The sequence below is a fragment of the Pogoniulus pusillus genome, chromosome 32, assembly GCF_015220805.1.
Source record: "Pogoniulus pusillus isolate bPogPus1 chromosome 32, bPogPus1.pri, whole genome shotgun sequence".
Lineage (NCBI taxonomy): Eukaryota > Metazoa > Chordata > Aves > Piciformes > Lybiidae > Pogoniulus > Pogoniulus pusillus.
The window spans coordinates 535,443-562,655 of NC_087295.1; the positions used below are offsets into that span (position 1 = coordinate 535,443).

A 27,213-nucleotide genomic window follows, 5' to 3' on the forward strand; every position below is an offset into this window, starting at 1 on the left:
TAGAGTCACTTCAGCAAGAAGAAGAAGAACCCAGCATACAGAGCTGTCCCAAAAGCAACTTTATTAAAAAGTTACCCTTGTGACAGGCGACTTCGCTGCAGGGCTGCAGACGCAGACCGCCCCGAGAGGCCAGCGCCAGCCGCGCAGCCCTGGGGCCTCTTCCCCTCCCGGACACTTCCAACGCCGTTTCCGCCGCCGAGGGACGGCCGGGCCGGGCCGGGCCGCAGCTGCGGGCGGCTGACCCAGGCACCACCCGCGGGCGGGGAGGGCGCCCGGCGGCCTCACGGGAGTTGTAGTCGGCCGGGGAGCGGCTGAGCGGCGCCGGAGCCTCACCCCGGGGCCGTTTCTCCGCGCCATGGCGGCGTCCGCAGAGGTAACGCGCGGCTGTCCCGCACGCCCCGCGGAGGGAGCGCGGCAGGGCGGCTGCGGGCAGGCGGCGGCTGCCGGAGGGAGGGGAGCCGAGGCGGGGGAAGTAACTTCTGCGGCTCTCACTTGTTGTCTGTCGGGACTTCGGAGCGAACGGAGGGTGGAGAGAGTTCCGCCGCGGCTCCGCAGCGCCGGGGCGGCCTCGAGTGGAGTCCCGCTCGGAGCTGCGGCGGGCTGAGCGCGGGGACAGCCGCGGCACCTCCGCCCCGGCAGAGTGGCCTCCTCTGCACGCACGGGCCCGTCCGCTGCCCGTCCCTGCGGGCCCGCCTGGGCGGACGAGAGGCAGCCGCCAGGCCCGGTCACCTTAGGTGCCAGGGCAGCCGCTGAGGGGCGGTCACCCGGGCCGCAGCTGGAAACCGCATACCCCCGTGCCCGTGCCCGCGCCCTCGCCCTCGCAGGCACAAAGTGCTGACCGGCAAATAGCTGCCACGGCCCTAAGCCTGCTCGCCCTTGTGTCGGCAAATCTGCGCCGGCTGCACCGGGGCAGTTTGGCTGGCACCCTGGCTGGCTGGGGCTGCCTCCGGAGCAGGTGTGGGGCTTGCAGCCGGCTCTGCCCCGGCTTAGGCTGATCCTGGTAATCCAGAGCGAGCAAGGGAAAAAACAAACAAACAAGGCTTTAGTGTCGGCTGCCTCTGGGGTCTGGATCCTCCTCGGGCAGGGGTCCTGCGGCGGTGAGTCGGGCTGAGGAGGGGCTGTGCCGTGTTTTGGAGGCTGGTGAATTCGTTGGTGCTGTTCAGGAGCTCAGCACCCCGCTTCTCCCTGCCCCCCCGGGGCTGGCAGCCAGCCTCCTGCGGGATTTCGCTTGTGCAGAAGTGCGCTTGGCATCGGGAGCTGCCCAGCGGCGGGTGGCACACCCCCGGCCCAGCCGCGCACTAGGAACTCGGTTACTTTGCGGGGGTGTAAAAGGAGGAAGGAGTGCCCAGGCTTGTGCCTCTGCTGCCGGGAAGTGGGAGTGTTGTTTTATCCAGCTCCGAGTTCACCTGCCCGCGGGAACGGGCAGGGATTAAGGACGGGCTCGGTCAGCAGCACGACAGCCTGCGCTTTGGGGATGGTGTCCTCTGGCAGGCTGTGGCAGCCGTGCAGCACAGATGCGCTGTCCTGCAGCAGTGCACTCTGTTCTGCGGATGTTACTGCTCACAAGGCAGTTTCCCGGAGGCTTCCAGCCGTCCTCGTGGGAGCGATTGAGTTTAAAAAACACTGCAGGGATCCCAGACAGTGCTCCCAATAGTCACACACAGAAGCTTGCGCTGCAGCTGCCAAGTCGCGTCGAAGACCCTGACGGGAAACAAATGCTGGTCGATTTTACCTTTCTTGCTGTACATGTAGGTGACAGCGAATATGGTTCGACTGCTGCTTCTGAAGGGCCAGTTAGTTAGTTACGGAGCCTGCTTTTGCTCTCTGGAGGAGCCTTTTCTGTGCACCGTTTGGTGACAGTCAAAGGGTGCATTGTGCGCAGTCCCTCTGCGCTGCTGCAGCTTGCGTAACGGGGCTGGCATGCTGCGGGCCGGGCTCTGCTGCTTCGGCTGGGGGCAGCAACACCTGCTGGGATGATCAGGGAGAGAGAACTGCCCAAATGTAACAAAACGTCGCTGGGCTCCAGGAGAAACAGTGACAAAACGTGTTTGAACTCAGTTTGTTTGTTGGAACGTGAGCAGCTGCCCACTCGCCAAAGAACGCTGAGCACTTGGAGTGTTCCTCAGATGTGGAGATGATTGAACTGAAGGGAATTGTGAGAGCCCCGAGTATTCTGCTGTTAACACAGTGATTTTTGTAACATTTATATTGCCTTGGGTTATTTTCTGTTCAGTTTTGCCAGGGCAAGGAAACTTCTTTTAGCAGCTTTTATTTCGTTTTTGTTTTCCACTTTTTCCTGTAGTAATTCCAGTTTGTCAAGGGAGTGGTAGTTGTTTGTGTCCAAAAATGACATCATAATAGTAATTTCAAACATTGTGCCCGATGTTTGCAGTTCTGACATTTCCCCTCCCCTCCAGACTGGAAAACCCGTGAGAAAAGAGAGAGGAAAGGCTCTGTGCTTGCTGTTGCAGAGGACCCAACGTAGCTGTGCTTGGCTGTGCGGCAGCACGATGGACTCAGTGGCCTGTCCATGGTTGTCTCATGGTGGTTAATGTGCCTGCCCTGCCTCCTGTTTGATCTCTGCCTGTATGGCCAAGCCCTGTCATTGGCCTGGCATGTTGCTAGCTCACTGTGGCATATAGGCCAGGAGCTGCCCTCCGGAGTGACTGCTGCTGGTGGCTGGCTGGAGGACAGAGGGAGTGCTGCAGAGGGGCAAAGCTCAGCACACAGGCACCAAACTTCCCAAAAACGTTAGCTGGAGGCAACCTTCTCAAGTGCTTCTGAAACCTGGGCCTGGAACAGATATAGAGGTAAAAAAACCTGCTGAGAAGAGCTCGTGTTCAGAGTTTAGGATGTGATGGTTGTTGCTTTTAGCTAACTCAGTTTCAGAGGTGGCTGAGGGAGTTAACAAGACTCCAAACCAACTTCGGAGACCTGAAAAACACAAAGTTCTCTGAAGGCTCCAAGGCTGTGCCCTGAGTTGTGTCGTGAATCAGCAATGCGCCTCTGCAGCTGGAAGGCCTCTGGAGTTTCTGTGGAGGTTAAATATGAGGAAGAAATTGTCTGCTGTGAGGGTGGTGAAGCACTGGAACAGGCTGCCCAGAGAAGCTGTGGATGCCCCCTCCCTGGACATGTTTAGGGCCAGGCTGGCAGGGCTTTGAGCAAGCTGGTCAGGTGGCAGGGGGTTGGAAGACGGTAGGGTCCCTTCCAGCCCGTGCCATTTGGTGACTCTGTAGGTGTGGTGCTCCTCAGAGATGGCTTCTGAGCATTAGGTGCCTGGCTTGAAGAATGTGTTAGAGATGTAAATAGCTGGGTGAGGTATGGAGAGGAAGAGCAGGTTCTGTGGCAGGAAGGGTACACAGGGACATGGAGAGCGGCTTAGAAGAATGAAAGTGTGAAGGGAGCAAAAAACCTTTCCACTTCTGAACAAAAGCTGCCTCCCCAACTCACCCTGCAGGCACTGAGGCAGGAGGGGTCCCTTGCCCCAGGGCAGTGACATGGACTGGGGACAGCTGAGGAGAAGCAAGTCTCTGGGAGTGGTTAGGTTGATTTGCAGATGTGCATAAACACTGCGGCACTGCTGGCATGGGGCACAGTCTGGTGTGCCCTGAGGAGAAGGGGCAGATGGCTTTGTCAAAAGCGATTCTGGTGTGGTTCCTGTTAGCACCAGAGTGTTCTGCTTGGGAACCGTCTGCTTCCTCAGACCGGCAGCTCCTGCCAGCAGGCAGGCTGTCCTTGTGAGATGTGGACAAGCTCATCCCTGGGCTGGTCTTGGAGTACAGTGCTCGTTTGAGTTCATTTCAGCAGCTGTTGATGTGAGGAGTGTCAAAACTCTGTGCTCTCCGAACCAGGAAGCTGTGTCCCTGCTCCAGCCCATCTGCTGTGTTCCACAAAGCCCAGCCTAAGGTTTTACAGGGGTTTAAGTCAGGCCTTAGACTGGAAGTCCAGTTCAGTAGGGACAGTGTTAGGAAAGCTGTTAGGGTTGCCAAATTTCCTTGCTCAGGGTTGAGGATTAACTCTGTCTTGTGAGGTTCTTACCCTGCTGCTTCTGCCTATTGCTTACTTTTGCTCTGTTGGCAAGAGCAGTCTGCAAGCCCAAGGAGTGGGAGGGGAATGAAGGCTGCCTGCCCCTGAAATAGGGAAGTCCACACAGGGATTACACAAATCTTCACTGATTCTTTAATGTCAGTCTCTCCTGTCGGGTCAGGGGTGCAGGCAGCAGTTGGTGAATGCCATTAGTTGATGTTCTGATGCTGTATGCAGATACCCCTGGAGTACAAGAGGCAAGAGTGCCCCAACTAAAGGGCTTGGCTGTGAGGAGTCCCTAACTATAAACATGCTGCTTCTGTGCTGGGCAGCTGCAACATTTCACCAGAGCTGTGACACTCTATGAAGTTGTTCTGCTAGGCACATGTCCTGCAAGATGTGTATTTATTTCCCAGGACTGTTTACATGCCTGAACACTTTGAAAGGTGGTTGTGTGCTTGAGCATGTGGGAAATCCATCTTAGCTTTGCAGCATGGCCTCCCACTTGAGGTACCAAAGGAAAGAAAATACATTCCCCCAAAATGAAGTTTTGTAGTTGAAATGTGAAGATTTACTGATGTAGAAAATGAAAGGGAAAGATCTATTTAGCAAGAGAATTTCACTTCTTGGAGTCGAACCAAGCTTCACAACTGTAGATGAAAACCTTTGCTGACTTTCAGGCTGTGTCAGGCTTTTGTTGTTCACGTAGCACAGTGTGTTTCTGTCAGTCACGTCTTTATCTGCAGGGCTCAAGCACAAAGGGTCGAGTTGCCCCTGTGTGTGCATGACAGAGGAGCTGGCTGTTCTGACAGTCACCTCAGACCCCTATTTCCAGTTCTTGAGCTCTGTGGATGTGCAGCTTCAAGTCCTGCATGGTACAGGATGCAAAGAGCTGGCAGCACAGCTACAGTAAGCTCCACTGGCACTCTATCTCTTGCAGGACCCAAGTGTCAAGTACTTGGTTGCTGGAATGAAGTTATTTCACTCATTCAGGAGTGTGGTAGTTCTGAAAAGCAGAGGCTTCCTTTTCCAGCTCTTCCTCCTCCGTTGCTGTGAGGTTCGTGCCCTGTCACCAGCTGTTGGAGCAGGCAGGCTGTTTTTGCCAGGAGCATGCCTTGCAGTTAGCAGTCAGTGTGGGACAGAAGGTGCTGCTGTTACACAAGGCAATGACACAGCTACGGCTGCTGTGACTCAGGAACGCAGGACGTGGCTCACTGTCCTCATCTGTCTGTTCTGTTTCACTCGGAGTTAGAGCATGTGCAGGACTGCAGGCAGCAGGCATCAAAGGGATGCTGGTGGTGGCCATGTGCTGAAGTGGCCATGTGTGGAGCAGTGATGCCAGGGTGGGTTATAGTAAGGAGCAGGAGTTACTGGAGCTTGTCCTCCAGTCAATTGGTCTTACAAATCCAATTAGCCTTTTACCTGAACTACCCCAGACCTTCAACGTGAGCTTAGTGCATGCCAAAAATGCACCTGAGTGGGAAATGGATTCTCTGGGTTTTGGCCTTTTTATCAGTGAGGAGAAACTCTACTCACGGACTTCCTCCCAGCTTCCTCTTCTGACTGCATCTGGAAGAGTGTGGCATTTTGACGAAGTCACTGTCAAAACTGGGCCAAAACTGGCCAATGAATTACAAAAGCAAGCAGCTGCTGGAGGTGAAGACATGCCTGCAGGTACACAAAGAGGAAGGTTCTGCAGTCAGATCAAAAGCAGGTGGCTGTAGCTCCCCCAGCAGCCTGTTTAATCAGTCACTACGTTTTGGTTACTGGTTTGTGTCTGTCTTACTCCCCCTAGGGTAAATCCTTTCTTTTCCTGCAAGTGGGCTGCTTCCTTTCTGCTGCTCTCTTTAATCGCCAGGATGTCCTCCTCTGTAAAGAAGATTGTCGCCCCCACACTGCTCTGGTGCCAGCAGGAGAGGGAGCAGCCACCTTCCTGCAGCAGCTGGCACTGCTCAAGCGTGCAGGGAGGGACTGATGATGTGCCCTGCCTGTCCACCTCTGCTGTGCTGTGTGCCAGGTCCTTAGCGTGCCCACAGTGATGTGACTGTGGCCCGTGCCCGCTGATGGCACTGGCCTTAGCCAGGTGCCAGCCTGTGAGGGGTAGCCATGCAGCACTTGAGGAGCTTTTGGCCTGCAGCAGCTGCCTGCTGCCTGGCACTCGTGCTGTGCTGCTTTCAGACTGCACATGCTGACAGGGTACATAAGAGGGTAGGGAATGCAGGAGGAGCAGGGCTGTGCTCTAGAGGAAGGACTAGATTAGGTGTTTGGTGAAGCCTCTCCTGTTGGCAAAGCTTGGGAAGGCAGTTATGGCACGCTGCCAGCTTTCTTTGCCATGGAAGGTGAGGGCTCTGCACCTCTAAAGCACCTCTGGCAGGACCACGGTGAGGGACTGGTACCTTTCTCCCCATTTTGCAGAGCAGAAGGCAAGTAGAGAAAGTTTCAGCAGGTGCTCCTTGGCACTAGCCCAGGTCAGAAGATCTGGCAAGGATAAGTGCAGTCTGATGTGAGCCAGGGGAAACTGTGAGACCTTGCTCCCTGTACTGAGGACAGGGCTGACCGGGAGGAGAGGAAGGAGTAGGCTTTGCACAGCTGAGCTGTGGTCTCTGCTCAGGCTTCCTGCGTTCTCCCTGGGAGATGCCAACAGGAATAAAGGTGCATGTCTTGGGCACAGCAAGCTCACCCCACTGGGAGCATGCTGCCTTCCTTGTGCTGTGCCACTGAGCTGTTTTGCACACAGCAGTCGTTTGCCAGGCACTGTGGCACTTTGATTGTTCAGCAGAATCAAGATGAGAACCTTGGGTCAGGATATTGTTGATTCAGGGTGAAAAATTGTGTTGGCACCATGAAAGATTGGTCTGTGCCATGCTTGCCTTCTCTTCCTGAGGCCACCCAGCTGCAGTTGGGATTTTGTAGGCCAAGGCCCTTCCCCAGGCACCCATGGTCCACGTGGCAGTTGTATTATAAAGTCCTGGAAGCTGAAGCTGTCAGGTGGAAAACCACAGCTGTTAAGAGACACACCAGTAACACAGTGCAGCCTTTCCTTCACAGGGCAGAACACACAGGTCTTGACCACTGTCTCTCTGGCTTTGTCAAGCTTTGCTTTGCTTCAGGAAGCAAATGCAAGATCCCATCAGGACCATTCCCAAACAATCCCTGGATCCCTACGGCAGAGGGATGCTGGGGCACCTCCTTCATTTGGGCCCCTGCCTCAGTCAGGCTGCTTGAGTTCTCTTGGGGTGAAAGAAAAAGAGGAGAGGGACATAACATATTTGAGCTAAGCACATTTGCACTTTCAGTTAGTAAGCTCTCAGTTGCTCCTTTGGTGGTACTTCAGTCAAGCACCAAAGGCACAGAAGTGTGATTTTCTAAAGCTGCAGCACTTTGGATCTTATGCTTGTTTAAAAATTTGGCTGTGCCGTTGCAGACAGAGTTCTGAGCAACCTCTGAACGCTTAGCAAGTTCTCTCTGCAGTTCTGCCTGGCTGCTGGTGGATGGTTGTGCCCAGGTTCCTGTTTGAGAGGCTGGGTCTCCAGGCCTGGTTGCTTCAGTGAAGTGTTTGGGGCTTTCCATTCAGTTTAATTCATTACTGTGATTAGAGAAAGATTTTCTGCAGGGGTTGGGTATAACTCATCAATCATTGTTTTAAGCAGGGGAGATGGTACAAGGTCTGCTTATCCATCCAGGGATGTGGAACAGAGCTTAAAATAAAGCAGTGTCCTTTTACATGCCTTGAGAGCTGTGCCTGGGCAGCAGGGCATGAGAGATGCTTCTCCTGCTGCAAGTCAGCTCCTTGGTAGCTCTCAGGAGTCAGAACGTGCTTCGTGGCAGAGCAGCAGACATGCAGCACTGCTGGCTCCTTGGCCCGTGCCTAGTCTGTGTCTGGAAGGAAACGTTGCTGTGTGTTCTGGCTGCAGGGAAGTCTGGCAGGGTTTGGGGAGGGCAAGTCCCATGCCAGCAGAAGCTTCGTGGGGTCACAAGATGAGCTGCGTCAAATTGCAGCCTGAGCCACGCTGTGAGCCTGACTGCCTGTGACTTCAGCAACAGAAAAGTGTTCTCTGGGGTTTGCTCAGACCTTCTGGGAGATAAAGCTGAAGAAAAAAATGAAATGGAAAGGGACATCTAGAGGGGAATATAAAGGAATTCCTAGGAAAGAATTTGCCTTATGGGAATTCCTTGCAGGGTCTAAAGTGCCAAAGCAGCTCTCTGCTGCTCGTTGGCAATGCTAAAGGCTTTCATCTTATTTTTGACTTCTCCAGAACTACAGGTGTCACAGAGAAATCTTCATCAGCCCGGTGGTCGTCCAGGAAATGAACTCTGCTGGTTTTATCTAGATGGATGAAAAGGTTGACAACCCAGAAGGGCATCTCCTTTGGTTTTCAAGATGGCAGCAGCCAGTGGCGAAACCCAGCTGCAGCGGATCATCAGGGACTTGCAAGGTACAGTGGTGTGCTAGCAGGCTCATTCTGTCTGCTGGGCTGTTTCATCCTCCCTGCTCTGGAGAAGGAGAGGATTTGGTTTTGTCAGCTGTGTACCATTTTTGTGCAGCAGTTGTAGTGCCACGTGCTCAGCTGTGATGTGACTCCTTTGTTCCTACGTTTTACAGCATCCTCGCTTTTTAAATCCTACAAGTTGTAATATACAAGATTAGAAGTTGTTTTCACAGTTGATAAAGAAGTTGTCTGTGTGGTGTGAGCTAGGACATTGCTGGCATGAGTAAAGCTATGCTGTTACAAGACTTCATGAGAGAGAAGGAGAAGGCCTGTTTTTTAGACCTTCCCTTGATGGGAATCTCACATGGAGTTGCTGCTAATGTGGGAATGGAAAAACACAGGAGGCCAAACCTAACTGGGAATGGAGACCCAGAGGAAAAGTACTGGAGAGCTGCAGCTGCTGTTCTTGCTACACTTGTACTTGCTTTCTGTGCCCCTGACTTGTCCTTCATGAGCAGTAGCCAACCTCACTTTCCACAGCTCTGCTGCGGGCAAAACTGGCAGCAGGACCATAACCGTTTGCTGCTGCCTCTCTCCGAAGCAGATACCAAGACCCAGAAAGTTCTCCAGTAAACCTCTGTTAAGTAGAAGGTGTGGCATGCACCAAAGCTGGGCGTCTGGATTCCACTGCCGTGCAAAAAGATCTGTTGTCTGCCAACAAGGAATTTGTAGAGGGCACTGAGTGGGACTGGGGGCCAGAGGCTCCCTCAGGCACCCGAATGAAGGGCAAAGCCGAGTGGAAGGCAAGACCAGAATCAGCAGCTCCTGGTGCTGGGAAGCAGGCCCCTTGGGGGTATTCAGAGACAGCAGAGTTTGCTTGGACCTGAGAGTTCCTCACCCACCACGGGCGTAGCTTTTAGGGGAGAGGAGCTGCCGTGTGCTTACATTTCTGTGAACTCTTTTCGCCACTGGCTTTGTAACCAGCACAAGCTGAACCTTCCTGAACAGAGGGTGGGGAGGACAAATGTGCTGACTGCAGGGCCGCACCGGCACCGCTGATCCCCTGCGGCAGCTGACCTGCCGCGTCCCTTCTCGTCGCAGTTCCCGTCCCAGGCAGCCCCTCAGCGTGCCCACGAGGCAGCAGAAAGGGACCTCTCTTCCCTCTGCTGGAGAGCACTGCAGCAGTTTTCCACGTGTCAGCAGGAGGTCTGCTGGGTTTAGGTGGTGCAGGTGACAGACTGGCATAAGCTGAGCTCTGCTTTTCTATCGGTGGCGCTGAACTGCAGGCACATCAGTAAGCTTCTGAAGGGAGCTGTATGCACATGCGGGCAGGCAGCCAGTTTCTCTGGTTGCTGATGGATTCTGTATGTACATGCAGGCAGGGAGGCAGTTTCTCTGGTTGCTGCTGGATTCTGTATGCACATGCAGGCAGGGAGGCAGTTTCTCTGGTTGCTGCTGGATTCTGTATGCACATGCAGGCAGGGAGGCAGTTTCTCTGGTTGCTGCTGGATTCTGTATGCACATGCAGGCAGGGAGGCAGTTTCTCTGGTTGCTGCTGGATTCTCTAGCACTGGTTAACCATTCTGGTGTCTTGTTTTAAAGATGCTGTGGCTGAGCTAAGCAAAGAATTCAAAGAGGGAGGGGAGCCAATCACAGATGATAGTGTCAACTTGCAGAAGTTTTCCTACAAGCTGGAGTACCTTCTACAGGTAAGAAGTGGTGTGTGCCACTTGTAATCCACCATCACAGCTAGGCCTTGTCTTCTCTGACTGCTCTTTAGATCAAATAAGCATAATCAAATCATCGTAACTGTAAACATCCACCTTGGGCTTTTTATCTCTTCTCTAAAATAAACTGTCTGAAACGTGTGCTGCTTGCTGGATTTATTTCCAGCAAAAGTGAATAAATGTAATCTCAAAGCAGAGCTGGCAGCTTCATTGAAGAATGTAAGGTGTTTTTCTGTTGATCTGAAAGATTTCAGCTTGACTAAAGACAGATCCTGCTCTGTTGTCTTGGAAAGGCTGCAGTGATGCGTTCCTGGCTGTGGTTGAATGTGGAATAAGATCTGTCAGGCTGTTAACACTGCAGCATGAGGAATTGATAGAAATTAGAGGATTTTTCACTTCAAGGCTTTACCAAAGGGATGATTTTTAATCTGGAGTGATGCTTTTTAGCCATCCTCAAAATGTAAGTGAGAAAAGGCCACTGCTGGGCAAGCTGCAGTTCAGCTTGCATTCTGGCATGCTGTCCCTGTCGGCAGCAAGGACATGTCGGCGTGGCAGGGATGTTCTAGTTGGGTTGCAGAGGGTTCAGCAGAAGATGAAGAATCCTCTGGGGTTTGAATGGTCCATCTGCAGTGCATGCCCTCGGCACTGCTGCTCTGCAGGTCTTTCTGGTATGGGCATGGGTGCTACTGCCACGCTGGGCTGCAGGTCTCTGGTTGTCAGTCTGCAGCTCTTGATCAGCTGCTGAATCTGCTGCAGCTCTTTGTTTCAGCATTCCTGAATGGATGCCTGTTTCCTAAGTAGAACCAGAACATTATTATCTGTTACTGTCTGCAAAGTAGCCTTTTTAAACTGCAACACAACATCTCCATTCTTTGTGATAGACTGGGCTGAAACTAAGAGAAGCCATGAAAACACGTGCTGCTGGGAGGGGAACAGAACTCCAAAGAGCTGTGCCTGAGTGCATTCACGTGGAAGTTTTGCTCATTGCGTTTTGCTTTCCTTGTTTAAGTTTGACCAGAAGGAAAAAAGCACATTGCTGGGAAACAGGAAAGACTACTGGGATTATTTCTGCGACTGCCTGGCAAAAGTCAAAGGAGCTAACGATGGAATCCGCTTTGTCAAGTCCATTACAGAAGTGAGTGCATCTGCTGAGCTGCAGCCTCTCCAGCTTATCTTTGGGCATGTCCCTGCAGACAGCAGTAGGAGCCCAAGGGAAATACTCTGCTTTGAGCACACAGCACAAAAGTCTCTGGGAATGTTGTTTCTCATGTCAAGTACAACAATGCAATGCTCCTCTTTTAACGAGGGAACTAAATGGTCTAGGAGTAGGCAGCCTGAGCAGCTCTTGTTTTGAAGGCACTCGCACGAGTGAGCGTTCCTGCTCCTCTCTGGCTGTGCCCTGCCTTTCCAGAAACTTACTGCCACCTTCTCTGAAAAGGGACACAGGATGGAGCCTGCCACCTTTGGCACAGCTTGCAGCAGGACTTGGGTCCAAGTGCAAGAGAAAAGATTCCCCATATTGGACACTTCTGAAGACTGATTAGTAATGTTGAGGACTGAGAGCAGAGCTTGTTTTTCTGTCCCAGCTTTATTCCTCCGTATCGACAGCACCATGGCATAGTTCAGGATGGTTGCTGTGGTTCCCTTGGGCAGGAAAAAGCTTTATTTTTGTTAGACATAGTAATAAAAACTTCATCTTGTAACAGCCACATCATGTGTTCAGCTCAGTGAGTGGGTGAAGTAAGTGCTGTGAGAAGATTTCTGTGCTGATCCTGTCTGAGTCTTCAGAATAATCTGAAGAACTTCCCTCGCGAGTAGAAGAGGTGGTGCTGTCCTGGCACTCAGTTCAGTTCCCTCTGAGCAGAACATTAGCAAGCTGCTGTCTAAAGCACATTTACCTATTCTCTTAGCAGTGCCTCCACAGCAGCTGTAAATGATGTCTTGAGTCACCTGAAAGAGAAGCCCTGATACTGGAGCAGTGCAGGCTCTGTGTAACCTACCTCACTTCTCTCAGTAGGTGGAATTTTGCTCTTCCAAGGCAAGCAAGCCAAGGAAGATCTCAAGTTTGTTCTATCACTGGGGAGGAAAACAGGAGCAGTTGGGTTTTGCTTTCCCACTGCTTCCAGGAGGACTAAAGATGGTGCCTGCAGCTGCAGGAAAATTGCTCTTGAGTGGCCTGGCCTGGAGGATACTGGCTCCTAAATCCTCAGTAGCATCACTTGCATGTTTCCACATGAGAAGGTTGTTCTGCTTTTTCCCCCTTCAGTACCTCTGTGTTTGATGGTTAGCAGGGTATCAGAAATTACTGTTTGGAAGAGGGATGTTTTCTGTTCTGGTTTATGTGCAGCCATAGAAATCAGCACGTGTCCTTTTCTCCACATTTCACCACTCCTTTTGTAAGGAGTAGTTTTGTATGTAGTGAGCTGCTGAGATTGTAAACAAAGACCCTGTGTCTTACTTGAGCACAGCAGCCCAGTAACAGCTAACCTGAGTGAAGCTGTTGCTCTTACCTCACTGCAGTAGGACGCTGAGCAGAAGGACAGACAGCTGGTGTGGCTTCTGAGCCTTCTTCCACACTGGCTTTTCAAGCACAGTTACAGTAACCCACTAGCTCAAGCCTCAGCCCCTCTAATCTTTCCTTTGGCCTCCGTTTCAAATCCTAACTACGTTTGGGTTGCTGCTTGCATAGCTGACTGGTGAGAGATTAAGTCACTTCCATTTTCCATTCCTAAATTTGTTACTGATTTGAGGGGAGAGAGGAAACACTGCTGTGTAGTGCTTTAGTCTTTTGCAGGACAGCAAATAGTTCAGCTGTAGAAGACAGAAGAGAGCATCCCCAACTGTATCAGGAGGTAGTGCTGAGCTTTGCCGTCTCCTTGCGCTGATTTAACAGCTGTCTGGAGAGAAAAATCCACCCCTTTGGGTCATGCAGCTGCTCTTGCTCTGAAGCAAGAATTCCATTTTTATAACAGCTAAGTGCCAAGGAAGGCTTTTTGCACCATCTGGGGTCCCTGTGCCTGTGGGGGGGTGTTTGTGTGCTTATCACCAGCTCTGCCCTGAAGCTCTGCCAAACATGGCCAGTGACCCAGGCAGTCTGTGCTGGCTTTGGTGGGCACGCAGAGGCCTTGCCTCACAGTGGGCATTGGCTGTAGCACAGTCTGTACCTCAACTGATTCATTGGGCCTCTGCTGCATTCTGGGGTCATTTTGAAGTGGGCAGCAGCCGGGCCTAGGATCACATTCATTAGGGGAAAGTCCACCCCGTGACAGGCCTGGGAGAAGGTGTCTCTCTGTGGCAGTTCTTGCTGCTCCCTTAGGACCAGTGTGAGCTTTTGTGTGGGTGTGGAGGCTTCAGGCCACATCTCCAGGTGTTTGTGGGTGATATTTAGACCTTTCTGTCCTTGTGCTTCCTCCGGCAGCTGCGGACATCTCTTGGGAAAGGCAGAGCATTTCTTCGGTACTCCCTGGTTCACCAGAGGCTGGCAGACACCTTGCAGCAGTGCCTGATGAACACCAAGGTGACCAGGTGAATGGCAAAGCACTTTGGGGACTAACAGGTGTTTGCTCAGTGTAGCAAGCAGCATCACCTAGTAGCTATTGAAAGAAGCTGAAACTCTTCCAGAGGGTTGGCTTAGAGAGCTGGTAATAGGATAGGAGGCATAGCAGACCTTTGCCCGGGGTCACTGGTTCATAGCCATCTTAGGCCGGCAAAGGCTGAACGTCCGTAGAGTAGGTGGTGCTGGTGCTTCTGTATGTGGGTGGCAAAAGTGGCATTACTACAGGCACTGAGGATCCTGGGTTTGATCTTCTGGGCTGTCCATCATACAGGAGGATTAGTTTGGACGTGTGGCAGAAAGCCCCGTGAAGCATTTGCATACATCTCTTGATTGTCACACAGAGGAGCAGCTTGCCCAAGGAACACCAAAGGGAGTTTGTAGCTGGCTGAAGGGGCACAGGTAGGGCTTTTAGAGAGAGCCAGCCATGAGCAGTGTAGTTAACTCTGGTTTGCTGCTTTCTGCCCTCCAGTTTTGCTGTGTTTAGCATCTTCTTTAGGTATTAACTAGGTGACTAACTGGTAAATAGCAAATACTTGGTCCTGCCAGTGCTTTGTCCAAGCACTAGAGCACTTCTACGTTTTGTGCAGGGCCTCCTCTGAAGGCATTTCTTGTGGAATTGGTTGAAGCTGATTTATTTAGTTCAGATCAAAGGGGTGGGCTGCAGGTTGGTGGGCCTAGTTGTGGAACCACTGCTGCTTTTTTATGTCTGAGCATGACTTACTTTCTCCTGCTGTTTTCAAGTGACTGGTACTATGCAAGAAGCCCATTTCTGAATTCCAAGATGAGTTCTGACATTGTGGGTCAGCTCTATGAACTCACTGATGTTCAGTTTGACTTGGCAGCAAGAGGCTATGATTTAGATGCTGCTTGGCCAGCATTTGCCAGGTAAGATAGAACCTCTCTAATTTTGTGTGAATTGGGCCTACTGAAATGCCTGCTACACACTCTGTCACAGCTGGAGTGCTTGTGCCAGAGCAGCTGTGCATTGCTCTGTGTGACTGGCCAGCGTTTTCCTTAATGCGCTGTGTACCAGAGCTCGGAGCTGATGCTCTGTCGTGAGATACTTCAGTTGCTGTGGTTTAGGTGCAAATCCTAAGCTCTTCCCAGCCTCACAGACACAGGAAATGCTTTTAGCTCCTCCTGTTGTAAGAGCCGAAGAGCCAAGCAGTGTGCTGCACTTGCAGCAGTGTGCTGGACGAAGGTGTGTGCTCACTGCAGCTCGGTCCCACCTTGAAGGGAAGATGATAAAAGTGCCAAGTCTGATCCGAGCCGTTGGGTCCGTGGCAGCTTTCCAGGGCAGCTTGCTGCCACCACCTGGTTGAGCATCCACCACACAGCAATACAACTTGGAGCAAAGCAGCTTTGCTTCTTGTAGGTGTGGGAAGTCAAAGCCACCATAAATCTTGTAAAGGTGTCTTTGATATCCCTCTTTGGTTTTCCATCAACTTCAGTGTTTATTGGCCCAAACAGAAGGTGCTGTTATGTTTTTGTGTGTGTGGTAGTTGCAGCCAGATGTGTCTCATATGTAAGAGTAGACAGACAGATGTGTATGTGCTCAAACTTCACTTCTGTGTTGTTTCTCTGTGGGATCAACAGAAGGACCCTGTCCTCACTTGGCTCTTCAGCATATCTATGGAAGCCTCCCAGCCGCAGTTCCAGCATGAGCAGTTTAGTGAGCAATTACTTGCAGGTAAGCCAGCCGCAAAGAAATGTCTGTGTGGTATGGGAGAGCTTTTCAGACAGGGGTAGTCTTGTGGGGAATATGATTCTTACAGTGGAGAAGTACAGAATCAGTTTGTCATTAAAAGCAGAGGGGATTGCCCAGCAGCTGATTCAGCTGAACGTGCAAGTCTTGTGGAAGGGACAGAAAGAGGTACCCTGGCACAACTGCCTGCAGGAAGGTGTGCCCCATGCCTGTGAGCTGTAGTGCTGTGGTCACAACGTCCAGCACCACTGCAGTTAGAACCTGAACTTGCTCTCACTATGTAAGTATATGTTTAATATTTCAACTTTCTGTTTCTCCCCTGCTGTTTGTTTAGGCCCAAGAGTTTCCCTCCAGCCCCGATGCCAATAGCACACTAAACGCCGAGCACCTCGAGGGCTTTGAGGAGATGCGTGTGGAGCTTGACCAGGCTGAGCTGAGGCAGAGGGAACTTCAAGATCGTATTCACCAGCTAGAAATGGAAAACCAGGAGCTGCAGGCAGCTGTCAGCCTTCAGAAAGAACAAGTACAGGTAGAAAAGAAAAAGAGCAGTAACTACAGTGAGGAGAACTCCCGGCTGACAAAGATGATCACACACTTACAGAAGCAGTGTGAGGTCTCACACTCCACTCAGAGCACTGCTCATGACCTGCAGAAGTGCCTGCAGTCACTGGAACTGAATGCAGTGGAGCAGCAGAAGGAATATTCTACAAAGCTGGAGCAGCTGGTGACTGGCAAGGAAGACTGTGCTTCAAAACTGCAGGTGTTGAGTCAGGAGCTGGAGGCCTCCAGGGCTTTGATTGCTGTGAAGGATCTTTGCATCGATGAGCTCAAAGCCAAGCTGAGTTCCACAGAACAGAAGAACCTCAACCTCCTTGCAAAAGTTGATACTGCATTGGAGGAAAAGGGACAACAAGCCACAACCCACTGCGACTCTGCCCTGCAGGTAGGAGCACTGCTAGAGAAGCTTCAGGAGGTGGAGAAGGAGAGGGCAGATGTGCAGAGACTGAGTGATGAACATGCGGCTCAGCTGAGAGCAGCCAGGGAGGAGCTGCAGCTGAAAGAAGAGGCACAGAAGGAACTGGAATCCAGATTCCATCGCCTCACAGCTGACTCCAAAGAGGAAAGTGAAAAGGTGCTTGGGAGCCTGGAAACAAGGGCAAAGGAAATGGAGGCACTTCAGAAGGCCCTAACTCTGAAAGGGAAGGAGGTGGCTGAGCTCCAGACCCAGGTAATGGGGTCACTGGCTCAGGTGGGGTCACTGGAAAAAAGTCTTGAGGAAGCAAGGAAGGAAAAAGAGAAACTTGAGGAGGACTATGGTAGGAGGGAAGGAGCACTGAAGCAGCAAGCCCAGTCACAAGCAGAGCAACTTGAAGTCCAGGGGGGTCGTTTAGCAAAGGTGAGTCAGGCTGTGCGCAGTCTGGAGGAGCAGAGCCGCAAGCTCTTGTCTGAGAAAGAGCAACTCAGCCAGAAGGTCAGGGAGCTGGAGGAGCAGGTGGAGCAGCAAAACTCAGCAGTCAGCCAAATGGATGAGGAGAGCAGGAAGCTGAAAGAGGAGAAGGTGAATTTGCAGCAGTCCAAGGAGAAGATAGAAGGGAGGCTGAAAAATGTGGAAGCTTCTAATGCTTCCCTGGAAGCTGAGGTAGCCAGGCTGAGAGCCTCCGAGAAGCAGCTTCAGAGTGAGATAGATGATGCCCTGGTGTCAGTGGATGAAAAAGAGAAGAAGCTCCGGGATGAGAACAGGCAACTGGATGAAGACTTGCAGAATGCCAGGAGGCAGAGACAAGTTCTGGAGGAGAGACTGGAGGCTCTGCGTGCAGACTACGAAGAGCTAAAGCAAAGAGAAGAGGCCACCAAGGAGTCCTACGCTGCACTCGAAGGGCAGCTGAAGAGCATCAAACAGTGTAACTTACAGATGGAAAAAGCCCTGGGCGCCTTGAGGGAAAGCCAAGAGTGTCTGCAGTCACAGCTCTCAGAGAAGGCAGTGGAGCTGCAAGGCCTGGAGAGCCAGTGCGAGCAGCTGAGAGCAGAAGCTGAGAGCCACAGGAAGAAAGCAGCAGCTCTGGAGGCAGAGAAGCTGGGCGTGGAGCAGACGTGCCTGCAGCAGACAGAGCTCGCCCGGGCCCTCGCAGCACAGAAGGAGGCCCTGGGCGAACAGCAGCTGCAGCGGGCAGCTTCTCTGGAGAAAGAGGCAAAGGAGCTGGCCTGCAGGCTGACCGTGAGCCAGGAGCAGCTGGAGGTCAGCCGTGGGGAAGTGTCCAGGCTGCAGGCAGAGGTCCTGGACCTGCGAGTGAAGCTGCAGCAGGCCACTGAGGAGCGGGAGCGGATCACAGGTGAGCTGGCAGTCGCGGAGACTGTCCTGGGCCAGCAGAAGGCACTTGTCCAGCAGCTGAAAGAGCAAAGTGAGTCACTCAACAGAAACCATGTGCAAGACCTGGTGCAATGCAGAGAAAGAGAAGAAGTGCTGAGGAAAGAGCAGGAGACAGCAGCCCATGAAAAAGCTGAGCTGGAAAACAACTTCCTGAAGCTGAAGGAAGAGCTGTCCAAGGTAAAGCAGCACTTGCAGATTGCAAGAATGGAAAACGAGGAACATGAAGATCTCCTTCACAGGACCAACACAGATATGGCTGAACTTGGAATTCAGATTTGTGCCTTGACCTCTGAAAAGGTGGATGCAGAAGAGCAGTTAGCCCAGGCCACAGAAAGGCTCAAGGAACTGCAAGAGCAGGCAGCAGAACAGCAGGAGAAGCTGAAACTTGACATCTCTGATCTCAGAGAGGAGAACAAGAGCCTGCAAGAGAAGTTAGAGGAGGCTCAAAAAAGTGCCTCAGCTGTGCCAAATCTGCAGTTGCAGCTGGAGACAGTAAAGAGGGAGGCACAGAGTTTCCAAGAGACCAGCCAAGAGGAGCTGTCTGCAATAAAATTTCAGATGAGCACAGAGATTCTAAGTTATCAGACAAAATTCAAGGTAAATGAACGGGCTGCATGGCTGAGGGAGCTGTGCAGGACTTCCCCTGCTGTACTGTCAGCTGCAGCAGTAACTGCTTTGCAGCCTGAGGTTCGTGTGGCTCAGGCTCCGAGACAGGCGTGCAGCTGGCCTTAGCCTGGCAGTCTGGAATGTGTCTGCACTCCCAGCCTAGCCCCGGTTGAGGTGAAATAACTGCAGGCTTTGGAGATCTGTAGTGCGGCCACCCGAGCACGGAGGAGAGCCCATGCCACTTGGAAGAGTCAGCCAGTGATGGGAAGTGTGAGGATTCTTTGTGTTGGCAATGCAGGTGGCATCTTCTGGAACTGTTGCCACGGCTGTGGTTTTTCTTTTGTGGGGGGAACACCACAGGACCTGTTCCCCACCCCCATAGCGCTGCTGCTCCTCAGCACTGATTCGATAAAAGCAAGCTTGGACTGACACCTGATGCTTTGGTGCTTAATCCTCTCATCTAGTTTTGCTTTTAACTGCTTGAGCTAGCAGCTGAGAAGATCAAAGTTTGCTTCCAGAAAAATGTGAGTCAGGCCTGTTAGATGTGCACCACCACACCTAAAGGCTGCGGGTTTCACTCTGTTCTGCCATTCGAGGTAACAGCTAAGGCTGGCAGTGGATCAGAGGCGGTGCCCACCAGTTGAAGAAAACAGCATCCAGCCACTTATTTTCATAAAGGCTTCTTAAACCTCAGTGTGATTGGGGCTCCCCCACTCTTTTGAGCCAAAGCATTTCACAAGCTGGGCCTGCTTTTTGTGGAGATCTTGCCCATTGCAAGCCACAGCTGGTGTGGCAGCACGGCTGGTGCGGCTGATGTGGCAGCACAGAGGGGTCAGGCTGTGAGCTGGGTGTCTTGTTAGCTGCCTTTCGTTAGTCTGCCAGTGGTGCTGCCCTTACGCCAGTGAGAACCTGGTTCTCACTGGGGAATCCTGTGGCTGGGGTCTCCAGCGGGATGCTAACTGCTGGCTCAATCTCTGCAGGCTGTCAGCGAGGAGTGTGGGAGCGTGAGGGAGCAGCTTGAGGAACAGCAGCGACAGCAGCGTGCTGCGGAGGAGGAGATTGCAGAGTTACAGGTAGGTGCTTGATCCGATTAGCAGGCAGGGGGGGTTGTGTCAGCAGGCATTAGCGTTACAGTCCAGAGGGCGGGCAGCAATTCTGAGCCCTGGGGCAAGTACAGGTGCTGCAGACAAAGTACTCAGCATCTGGAGATGAACCACTGAAAGTGGAAGGCACAGAAGCCTTTTGCATTGTCCTGCCTTGAAAGCCAGTCGGGTTATGAGTGTGCTTCCTAAATGGGGGTGCAGGCTTGAAAGGGTCTGAATTGGGCCCTGCCTGCCCACTGCACAGGCCCACGTGTGTGGATCCAACTGTTTGCAGGCTGCGAGGGGCACTGCGTCAGAGAATTAATTTGGCTGAGACACAACCCGTGTGGAAAACCCCAGTGGTTCCACAGTGCATTTGTCAGACAGAGGAGGGAGGAGAGTTGAGGTGTAAGGAATTCAGAAAGAAGGAAGTTGAAGTGACTGAACCTGGCCCTGCCTGCCAGCAGAGCTGTGTACACCTTCAGACGGTCTTGCTTTGGCAAGGGGGCTGGACCTGATGATCTCTGGAGGTCCCTTCTGACCCCTGACATTCTGTGATGCAATTGGATGTGTTTCCTGGGCTGGCAGAGGTCTCTGGAGGGGCTGAAAACTTTTGAGGGCTATTCTTCTGCCATTCTCTTTGGGAAGTTTTCCTTGATAAGGAGGCAAAAGCTCGACTGCCCTGGACTAGGAATGACAGGCTTTAGAGCCTGTCCCTTATTCAGTGTGACAGAAGTAATCAATCACTAGTACACAACTAATTAGTGTCTGCTTATACTGTAATGTCTTAATCAGCAGTTTGGCTTTAACTGGTTCTTTCAAAGCACTGTTTAGGTGTCTCAGTAACTGTGCAGGTGTTGTTTTTATATGTAAGGAGACACAGTCATTTCTTTCCTAGGCTGCAAACACAAGGTTGTCTAGGAAGCTGGATGAAGCAAGAGAGCAGCTCTCTGAATCAGAATCTGCTCGGCTGCAGCAGGAGGAGGAAGTGGCAGCTCTGAGAGACCTCTTGGAAAGGTGAGTGTGAAACACAGCACAGGAGACAGCAAGAAAGCAAGGCTTAGGCTCTAGTGTGTGTTCACTTATTGCTTGCCTTCCTCTAGGGAAACAAAACCTGGTTTGGACCTCCTTTCACCTTCTAGGTTAGTCACAAAAGGCCAGCACTGACTGCCTCTCTTTTCATAAGGAATGGGAGATTGGTGCTTTCTGGCAGCTGGGGCTTCCCCTCCTCTCCCTGAGGGTTCGGGGAATCGGGAAGAAGTGTTGGAATGGGCCCACACTGCGGTTTCTTAGCAGTTCCAAGTACCTAATGCAGGCCCTGTTTTCCAGCTCTGCATGTGGGCTTCTGTGTCATGGAGTATCTGGCAGTCCAGAATAGGTCTTCGGGGGCACAGGCGCACATGGAGTCTCTCACATTTCTGTGCTGGTAGCTGGCTTTGTGGGAGGACTGATGACTCTCAATCTGTGCTGAAGGTTGCAGAACAAAATCTACCTCACCAGAATATTTGAATTTGGCTGAACTGACTGAGTTCAGACCAGCCCAGCCCTTTGTGTTGTGTTGCTGTAGTGGTTTGGATCCCTTGCTAGGACGCACGGTGCAGACTTTGCCATCTCTTCAAGAAGCAGCTGTTCTTGGAAGTGTGCTGGGGACACTTCTTTCCACTGGCTTAGCTCCAGGGATGTTAATTTTATTTCCAGTGTGGTATCACCAGCAGCTTTGCTATAAGCAGAGCATCCAAGGAACTGCTGGTTGCTGCCTGTGTTCCCCAGGTAACAGATCTGTGTGCACTTTCAGTGTGCACAAACCTGTACTGATTCTGGCTAGCTATAAAAATATGCAGACTGAGAACTGCCTGTTGGTCAGGGTGCAGCTCCCCCTTCTTCTGTGGGCAAGATTTGAATGCACATGAGCTAAAAATGGTTCTTATTTGCCTCTGATCAGGATCCAGAAAGAAGCTGATGAAGCAAAAGAGAAGGCTCTGGATTACAGTGAGAAGCTCAGCAAGGTGGCAGCAGATAAAGACAGCAGTGACCAGAAGCTGCTTGCTGAACTGGATGACCTGACAAGAACGAAGCAGTTCCTTGAAGAACGTTTGATAGAACTTATCAGGTTGGCATCAAAACAAAGAGCAAGCAGGGACTGAAAGCCTGGCTCGGAGTGCTCAGGGATGCAGTCTGGGTGCTGCAAGCTTGTGTTGCAGTGTTGCAAACAGAGGCAATGGCTCAGTTCAGCAGCAGCTGGAACTGTGCATCTCCATAATGCAGTCAAAACCAGAGCAGCTAGCATTGTCTGCTGCTGGCTTTGCTGTCTGTGTCGCAGAGGTAGGTAGGGCTTTGCATGGCATGCATTGCTGTCCCCCTTTCCAAGAGCTTCAGGAGGCTCTTTGATCCACTTTTATTTCTGAAAGCTCCTCAGAAGTTACAGCAGAAGAAGTTACAGCTCCTCAGAAGTTACAGCAGAAGTTTTTACTGTGCAGCTTTCACTCATACGCAGACTGAGGTTGGTTGAAAGCAAACCAATGCCAATCACTTCTTTTAACTGTGTCTGTAGAGATAAGGATGCTCTGTGGCAGAAGTCAGATGCTCTGGAGTTCCAGCAGAAGCTGAGTGCAGAGCAAAGGTGGCAGGGGGACACAGAGGTCAATCACTGTCTGGACTGCCAGAAGGAGTTCTCATGGATGGTTCGCCGGCACCACTGCAGGTCAGTCCTGGAACTCTGTGTGCTGTTCGCAGGCAAAGTTCAGTGGGATCACCTGCGTGGCTGAGCTGCCCCTTCATGTCCCCAGATCAGCCTTTTTTGCAAGGGAAGGTTGGAAGGTTTCCTGTACAGCCAGCTCCTCTAGATTCATGCTAGCATTTCTCAGTGGGGATGTCGCAGGCTGTTAGTGATGTGTGTGTTTTGGCTCTCTGCTGTTCTCTATTCTCATGACCTCGTGAATCATGTAAGGTATGTAGGACTGGGACTGTTTCAACTGCAAAATGAGTGGAAAGGTTAATGAATAGTGAAGTAATTTCTGGTAACAACTTCCTGATGACTCATTTCTGCTAAACTCCGGGAAACCTGCACGTTTTCACCTACTAATGAGTTATATTACTACGACAAACAAGCCCAGTAAGGCTTCATGAACAGCAGTCATCCCTGCAGGATGCTTTTGGTCATGACAATCTTCACATGGTCATTAAAAAGTAGTTGCCAGGCTGAACACTGAGAGGGCAGGAGAGATAAATGCGGATGCAAATGCAGCACTGGTGTTCCTTCCCTGCAGGAGACACACACAGATGTGTTCCTACAATCCTCACAGTCAAAGAGCTTTGCCCTCAGAGATTTGCCCTGGGTATATATTACTAGTATATATTATGATAATGTCTTTATATTTAAACATTTAATTGTTTTTAGTAGTTTCATGTGGTTTTGGTATTTTTAATGGATTTGTAGTATTCTGCTGTGAGGTTTTTTTCCATTTGCCCTCTTTATTAAGGCAACAAAGTATGAGTGTGAATTTGTCCTGTTTAAGAACAGCTGCTTCAGCTCAGTGGGTGTTGTGAGTTCTGGCATGGATGTGACACTGGAATCGTGCAGAGGGCAAGGCAGTTATGGCAGAGCCCCAGGCTCTGTCCCACCTCTCTGGTCCCCCTCTGACACTTTTGGCTTCCCATTGTTTCTAGAATGTGCGGCCGCATTTTCTGTTACTACTGCTGCAATAACTACATGGTGACAAAGCCTGGTGGGAAGAAGGAGCGCTGCTGCAGGGCCTGCTTCAGTAAGCCAAGAGTCCTGGTGGACAGTGCAGATGACTCTGGATCCAGTGCCAACCAGGAAGGATCCCCAGCTTCACTGGAGTCCCCTGTGTCCCCATCTGAGCGGACTCTCGGTCAGTGCTGTTTGCTGTGGGCAGAGTTCTTAGGTGTTCTTCAGGAAGGCACAGGGTCACCTTCTGCCCCAGGGACCTGCAGCTTCATGGAGTGTTTCAGGATGTGCCTGCTCCCATCCTTTAGTGTGGTTGGTATTCACAGCAATTTGCATGCATGTTAAACGTCAGCCTGAGGTCTCCATACAGTTCCTAGTTATTAGCTAATGCTCTGTAAAGGCAGAGCAATGGCCTGGTCTTCCCCCTTGAGGGCTTCGTGTGCTTGCTCTTTTGCCAGCCAGCTAATGCTGTTACTTCTTTTCATCCCCTTTGTGGCACAGTTGGAAGTGAAGCCTACAAACCACCAGATGATGCAGCATTTGATATAATCACTGATGAGGAGCTGTGCCAAGTGCAGGAATCAGACTCACTCCACAGTGACAGTCAGATGGAGAGAGACTCTCTGGACCAGAGCGTGACAGATCTGTGAGTAAACACAGCTCCAGGGCACTCAGAGGGGGCAGCCAGCCTCTGCAGGAGCAGGGAGCCGTTGGTCTGCCTCAGCACGATGCCTTCAGCTGCAAGATCTTTGCAGAAGCACTTGCAGGACAGAGCAGCTGTAAGGGGCTCTGTACGTCCTCCGCTCTCCAGTTGAGGTTTCTGCCTTTTCAGGTAGTTCAGGAGGGTTCTCGTGTTGGGTGACTGAAGTCTTCTCCAGCAGTCATTGCACTGCTCCACACTGGTGGCTTTTGGGATTTCATTGCTTAGCCACACGAAGCCAGGACCCCAGATGTGTAGCTACAGCTGCCAGAGCTCAGGTGTCCCTGAAAACAGAAAGTAGTTGAGGGCAGGGCTGAACCAGCTTCCATCAAGTTTTCATTCTGAAAGGAGCTTCTCATTTCTAACTCCCAAAGCCTGTCACGAGGCTGGTCACAGGATCCTTTGTGAGAAGTGCTTTCCATAGGTAAGAACAGGCACAGTGCAGCACAGCATCCAGCTGAGAGACCGTGACCAACAGCAGATGCCCAAGGAAGAGCATCAGACCAGGACAAGCATGAAGTAATACTTCAGAATGCTCCACCAATCTCTGACAATCTGTCTGGAGGATCTGCTGAACCAGAGCTCTTCTCTCCTCGCTGTAGTGTACTTCCCATGCTTCAGTCCTTCCTGCTTTCCAGTCCCACTCCATTCCACTTTTGAAAGGAAATGGCCCCGGCTGTTTCAGCAGGCACGCCGTGGGTGAGCAGAGGGCTTGGCAAGCTGCAGCAGCGTCCTTCCTGCTGCCACCTGGTGTTAACAGGTCACACGAGAACGGAGTCTCTTGTCAGGGAACACGAGCTCCGGTTAAATCATCAAACTGCTCCTCGTGTTTTGGTACAGGCCAGCAGAGTTCAGCTGAGCCTGTTAGCAACACAGGGCTGCAGTCTTCCCCAGGCAGGTTTGTCTCTAGAATGTGCAAAGTGATGATTCCAGAATTTGGCATTGTGGCTATGGAAGCAGTCCTGGTGCAGGAAAGCATCGGCATGCAGATAGCATTTCACCCCTTTCTGCTCACAGAATGATGGCTTTCCTTCTTTCCCTTCTCCCAGAAACAGCACCTGCAACTCTTCAGCCTTGGACGAGTCGGAAGAGTGGCAAATGGCTCAGGATGCTGAGATCTGCCTGCTGAAGTCAGGAGAGATCATGTAAGCACTGGGCTGCGGGAGCAAAGCTTGGAGCAGCTACGTGAGACTTCCGTCAGAGCTGAGCGCTCATGTCTCACAGTGTTGTTTGGTCTAAGGAGAAGCAGAAACTGTAGCTCAGCTAAGCAGCAGCAGCAATGAGCCAGAGTCTCTCTCTGAGAGTAATTACAGCCTTGGATCTCTTCACTTTTCTCCCTCACAGGACCAAACTACCCCTTACGGTGGAGGAGATCTTGAACTTTGAGGATAGCAACAGGGAGCTGTTCATTAAATCCAGCACCTACAGCATCATTCCCATCACTGTTGCAGAGATGGGGCTGACAATCAGCTGGATCTTTTCATCAGACCCTAAGAGCATATCCTTCAGTGTTGTCTATCAAGAGGCAGAAGACACACCCCTGGATCAGTGCAAAGTAAGGCCTGGGCTTCCCTTTGGGCAGCCAGCAAGTGCAGCTGGGAGGCCTCTGCAGGGCTGCTAGTTGCTGCTGTGTTAAGGACTCCAGTGAAGCTGCTTCTCTCCCGAAGGCAGAGCTACATCCTTAGTTAGGTGATGCAGCCTGCAGCTGTGGAGTTGAAAACCACTGTCACTTCATCCAGCACATCTGCAGTTCACCTGCTGCTAGAGAGCACAATTAGAGCCCAAGCCTGCAAAGCTCTTGTTTTTTCCCTCCTCAGCAGTACCTCATTTGTAAGCTCCTTTGGGCTGTCATGGGGGAATAAGGCGTTGATTTGGCCTGCATTGATTCACTCCAGGGTAATTAACTCTGTGTGAAAGCTTCTTGGTTTTCAGCTGAAGGCTGAATGCAGAGTTGAGTGTTGCTTCCATCTGATAAATAAGTAAGCTTTGCTGAGAAATCGTATTTTATAACACAGAAAGTATAAAGCCATGTATTAGAAGACATTTGGCTAAGTCCTGCTCATGGATATGTTTGTTTGTATTTCATACAGGACTGCTGATGTTAGTAAACTTGTTCAGATTAACATTAATAAGGTCAGGATTTGTTTCTTGCTTGGAAGCAGAGAGTTACAGTCTCAGCTTAAAGAGGTTGTCAAAGGAAAGGGATGTCTCACTGTGACACTTTGGGTTAATTTTGATGCTGATCAGTGAAGAGAGAGAGCTTTGCAGCACAGGCACACTCTGGGAGTGTCAAGCCTAAGTGTGTTTCTGAAGGAAAATGTGAATTGATAGGATAAATGGCAAGTTCCAGTTTGATTTTTTTAATTGAATTCCAGGTTCTTATTCCTATGACCCGCTGCAACTCTCACAAGGAAACTATAAGAGGCCAGGTGAAGGTCAGAAACCCTGGAATCTACACACTGATATTTGACAACACCTTCTCCAGGTGGGTGTGCAAGGCGAGACAAGCCTGGCTTTGCAGGGGCTGGAACTGATGTGCTCTTACTCTGCCACTCAGAAGTAGGCATGACAGACTGGTCCTGGCTTGCCCAAAGATCTTCCGCCCGAGTCTTGGTTCTTGTTGGGTTTTGTGTTCCACTCACAGCAGAATTTCACTCTTGTGCATTGGCCTTGGGAAGTAATCGGAAGCAATTTGTGACTCTTTCCAACAGAGTTCAGCCGGACCCATGGTGTTATTAAACACAGACACAGCAGCCCTTGTCCAGCCATGCTTCTTTTAACACCAGGCTTCTCTTAGGGTCTTGAGCAGACTTTTAAGGCTGCCTGCCTGGCTGCCTCTGCTGATGTGGCCATCTTGCTGTCTTCTGTCTCTTGGCAGGTTCATCTCCAAACGAGTGCTCTATCACTTGGCCATCGAGCGCCCTGTCATCTACGACGGCAGTGACTTCCCATAGCCTTGGGCACCCTGGGTTATTTTAAGTTATTTTAAGTTCTATTTTAAGAAATGCTGTTGTTTATGTACATGTAAGCATTGTGGTTACCTCTGTGTTGGAAGGCTTTGAAACTATGCAGTAGCTGCAGTGCACTTAGAGAAGCTGTAGACACTAAAAGCCAGAAGCCTTTTTAGGAACACTAACAGCTCTGTACTGTGTACAGAGCGCCCTGAAGCCAGGCTGTGCTCGAGCAGCTCAGGTCACGTTCCAGCCACTGTTCTTCCCAGTGGGGAGGAAGGTGAGGGGTGTCTGAATGCAAACTGAAATTCTCCACTGAAAATGGAATTGCTTTTATTCCAAAAATATCCTTCAAAAGGAAATGTAAAGAAAAA

The 27,213-nt window shown here is 51.3% G+C and overlaps 1 protein-coding gene across 2 annotated transcripts; it reads left to right on the forward strand.

Moving 5' to 3' along the window:
• Positions 1-268: 268 nt before the first annotated feature.
• Positions 269-27,213, forward strand: FYCO1 (FYVE and coiled-coil domain autophagy adaptor 1). 2 transcript variants are annotated; one of them, XM_064169593.1, is made up of 18 exons: positions 269-373; positions 8,283-8,462; positions 10,059-10,165; positions 11,193-11,318; positions 13,602-13,708; positions 14,481-14,624; positions 15,336-15,429; positions 15,779-18,409; positions 19,399-19,491; positions 20,399-20,517; positions 21,443-21,610; positions 22,052-22,201; positions 23,167-23,372; positions 23,690-23,834; positions 24,938-25,033; positions 25,233-25,443; positions 26,264-26,373; positions 26,767-27,213. In XM_064169593.1, exons 2-18 carry the CDS (start codon positions 8,408-8,410, stop codon positions 26,840-26,842), a joined length of 4,638 nt encoding a protein of 1,545 aa, XP_064025663.1. In that variant the 5' UTR covers positions 269-373; positions 8,283-8,407; the 3' UTR covers positions 26,843-27,213. The 2 variants fall into 2 exon arrangements, with proteins under 2 accessions (XP_064025663.1, XP_064025664.1); XM_064169594.1 differs by having other exon boundaries at positions 15,779-16,672.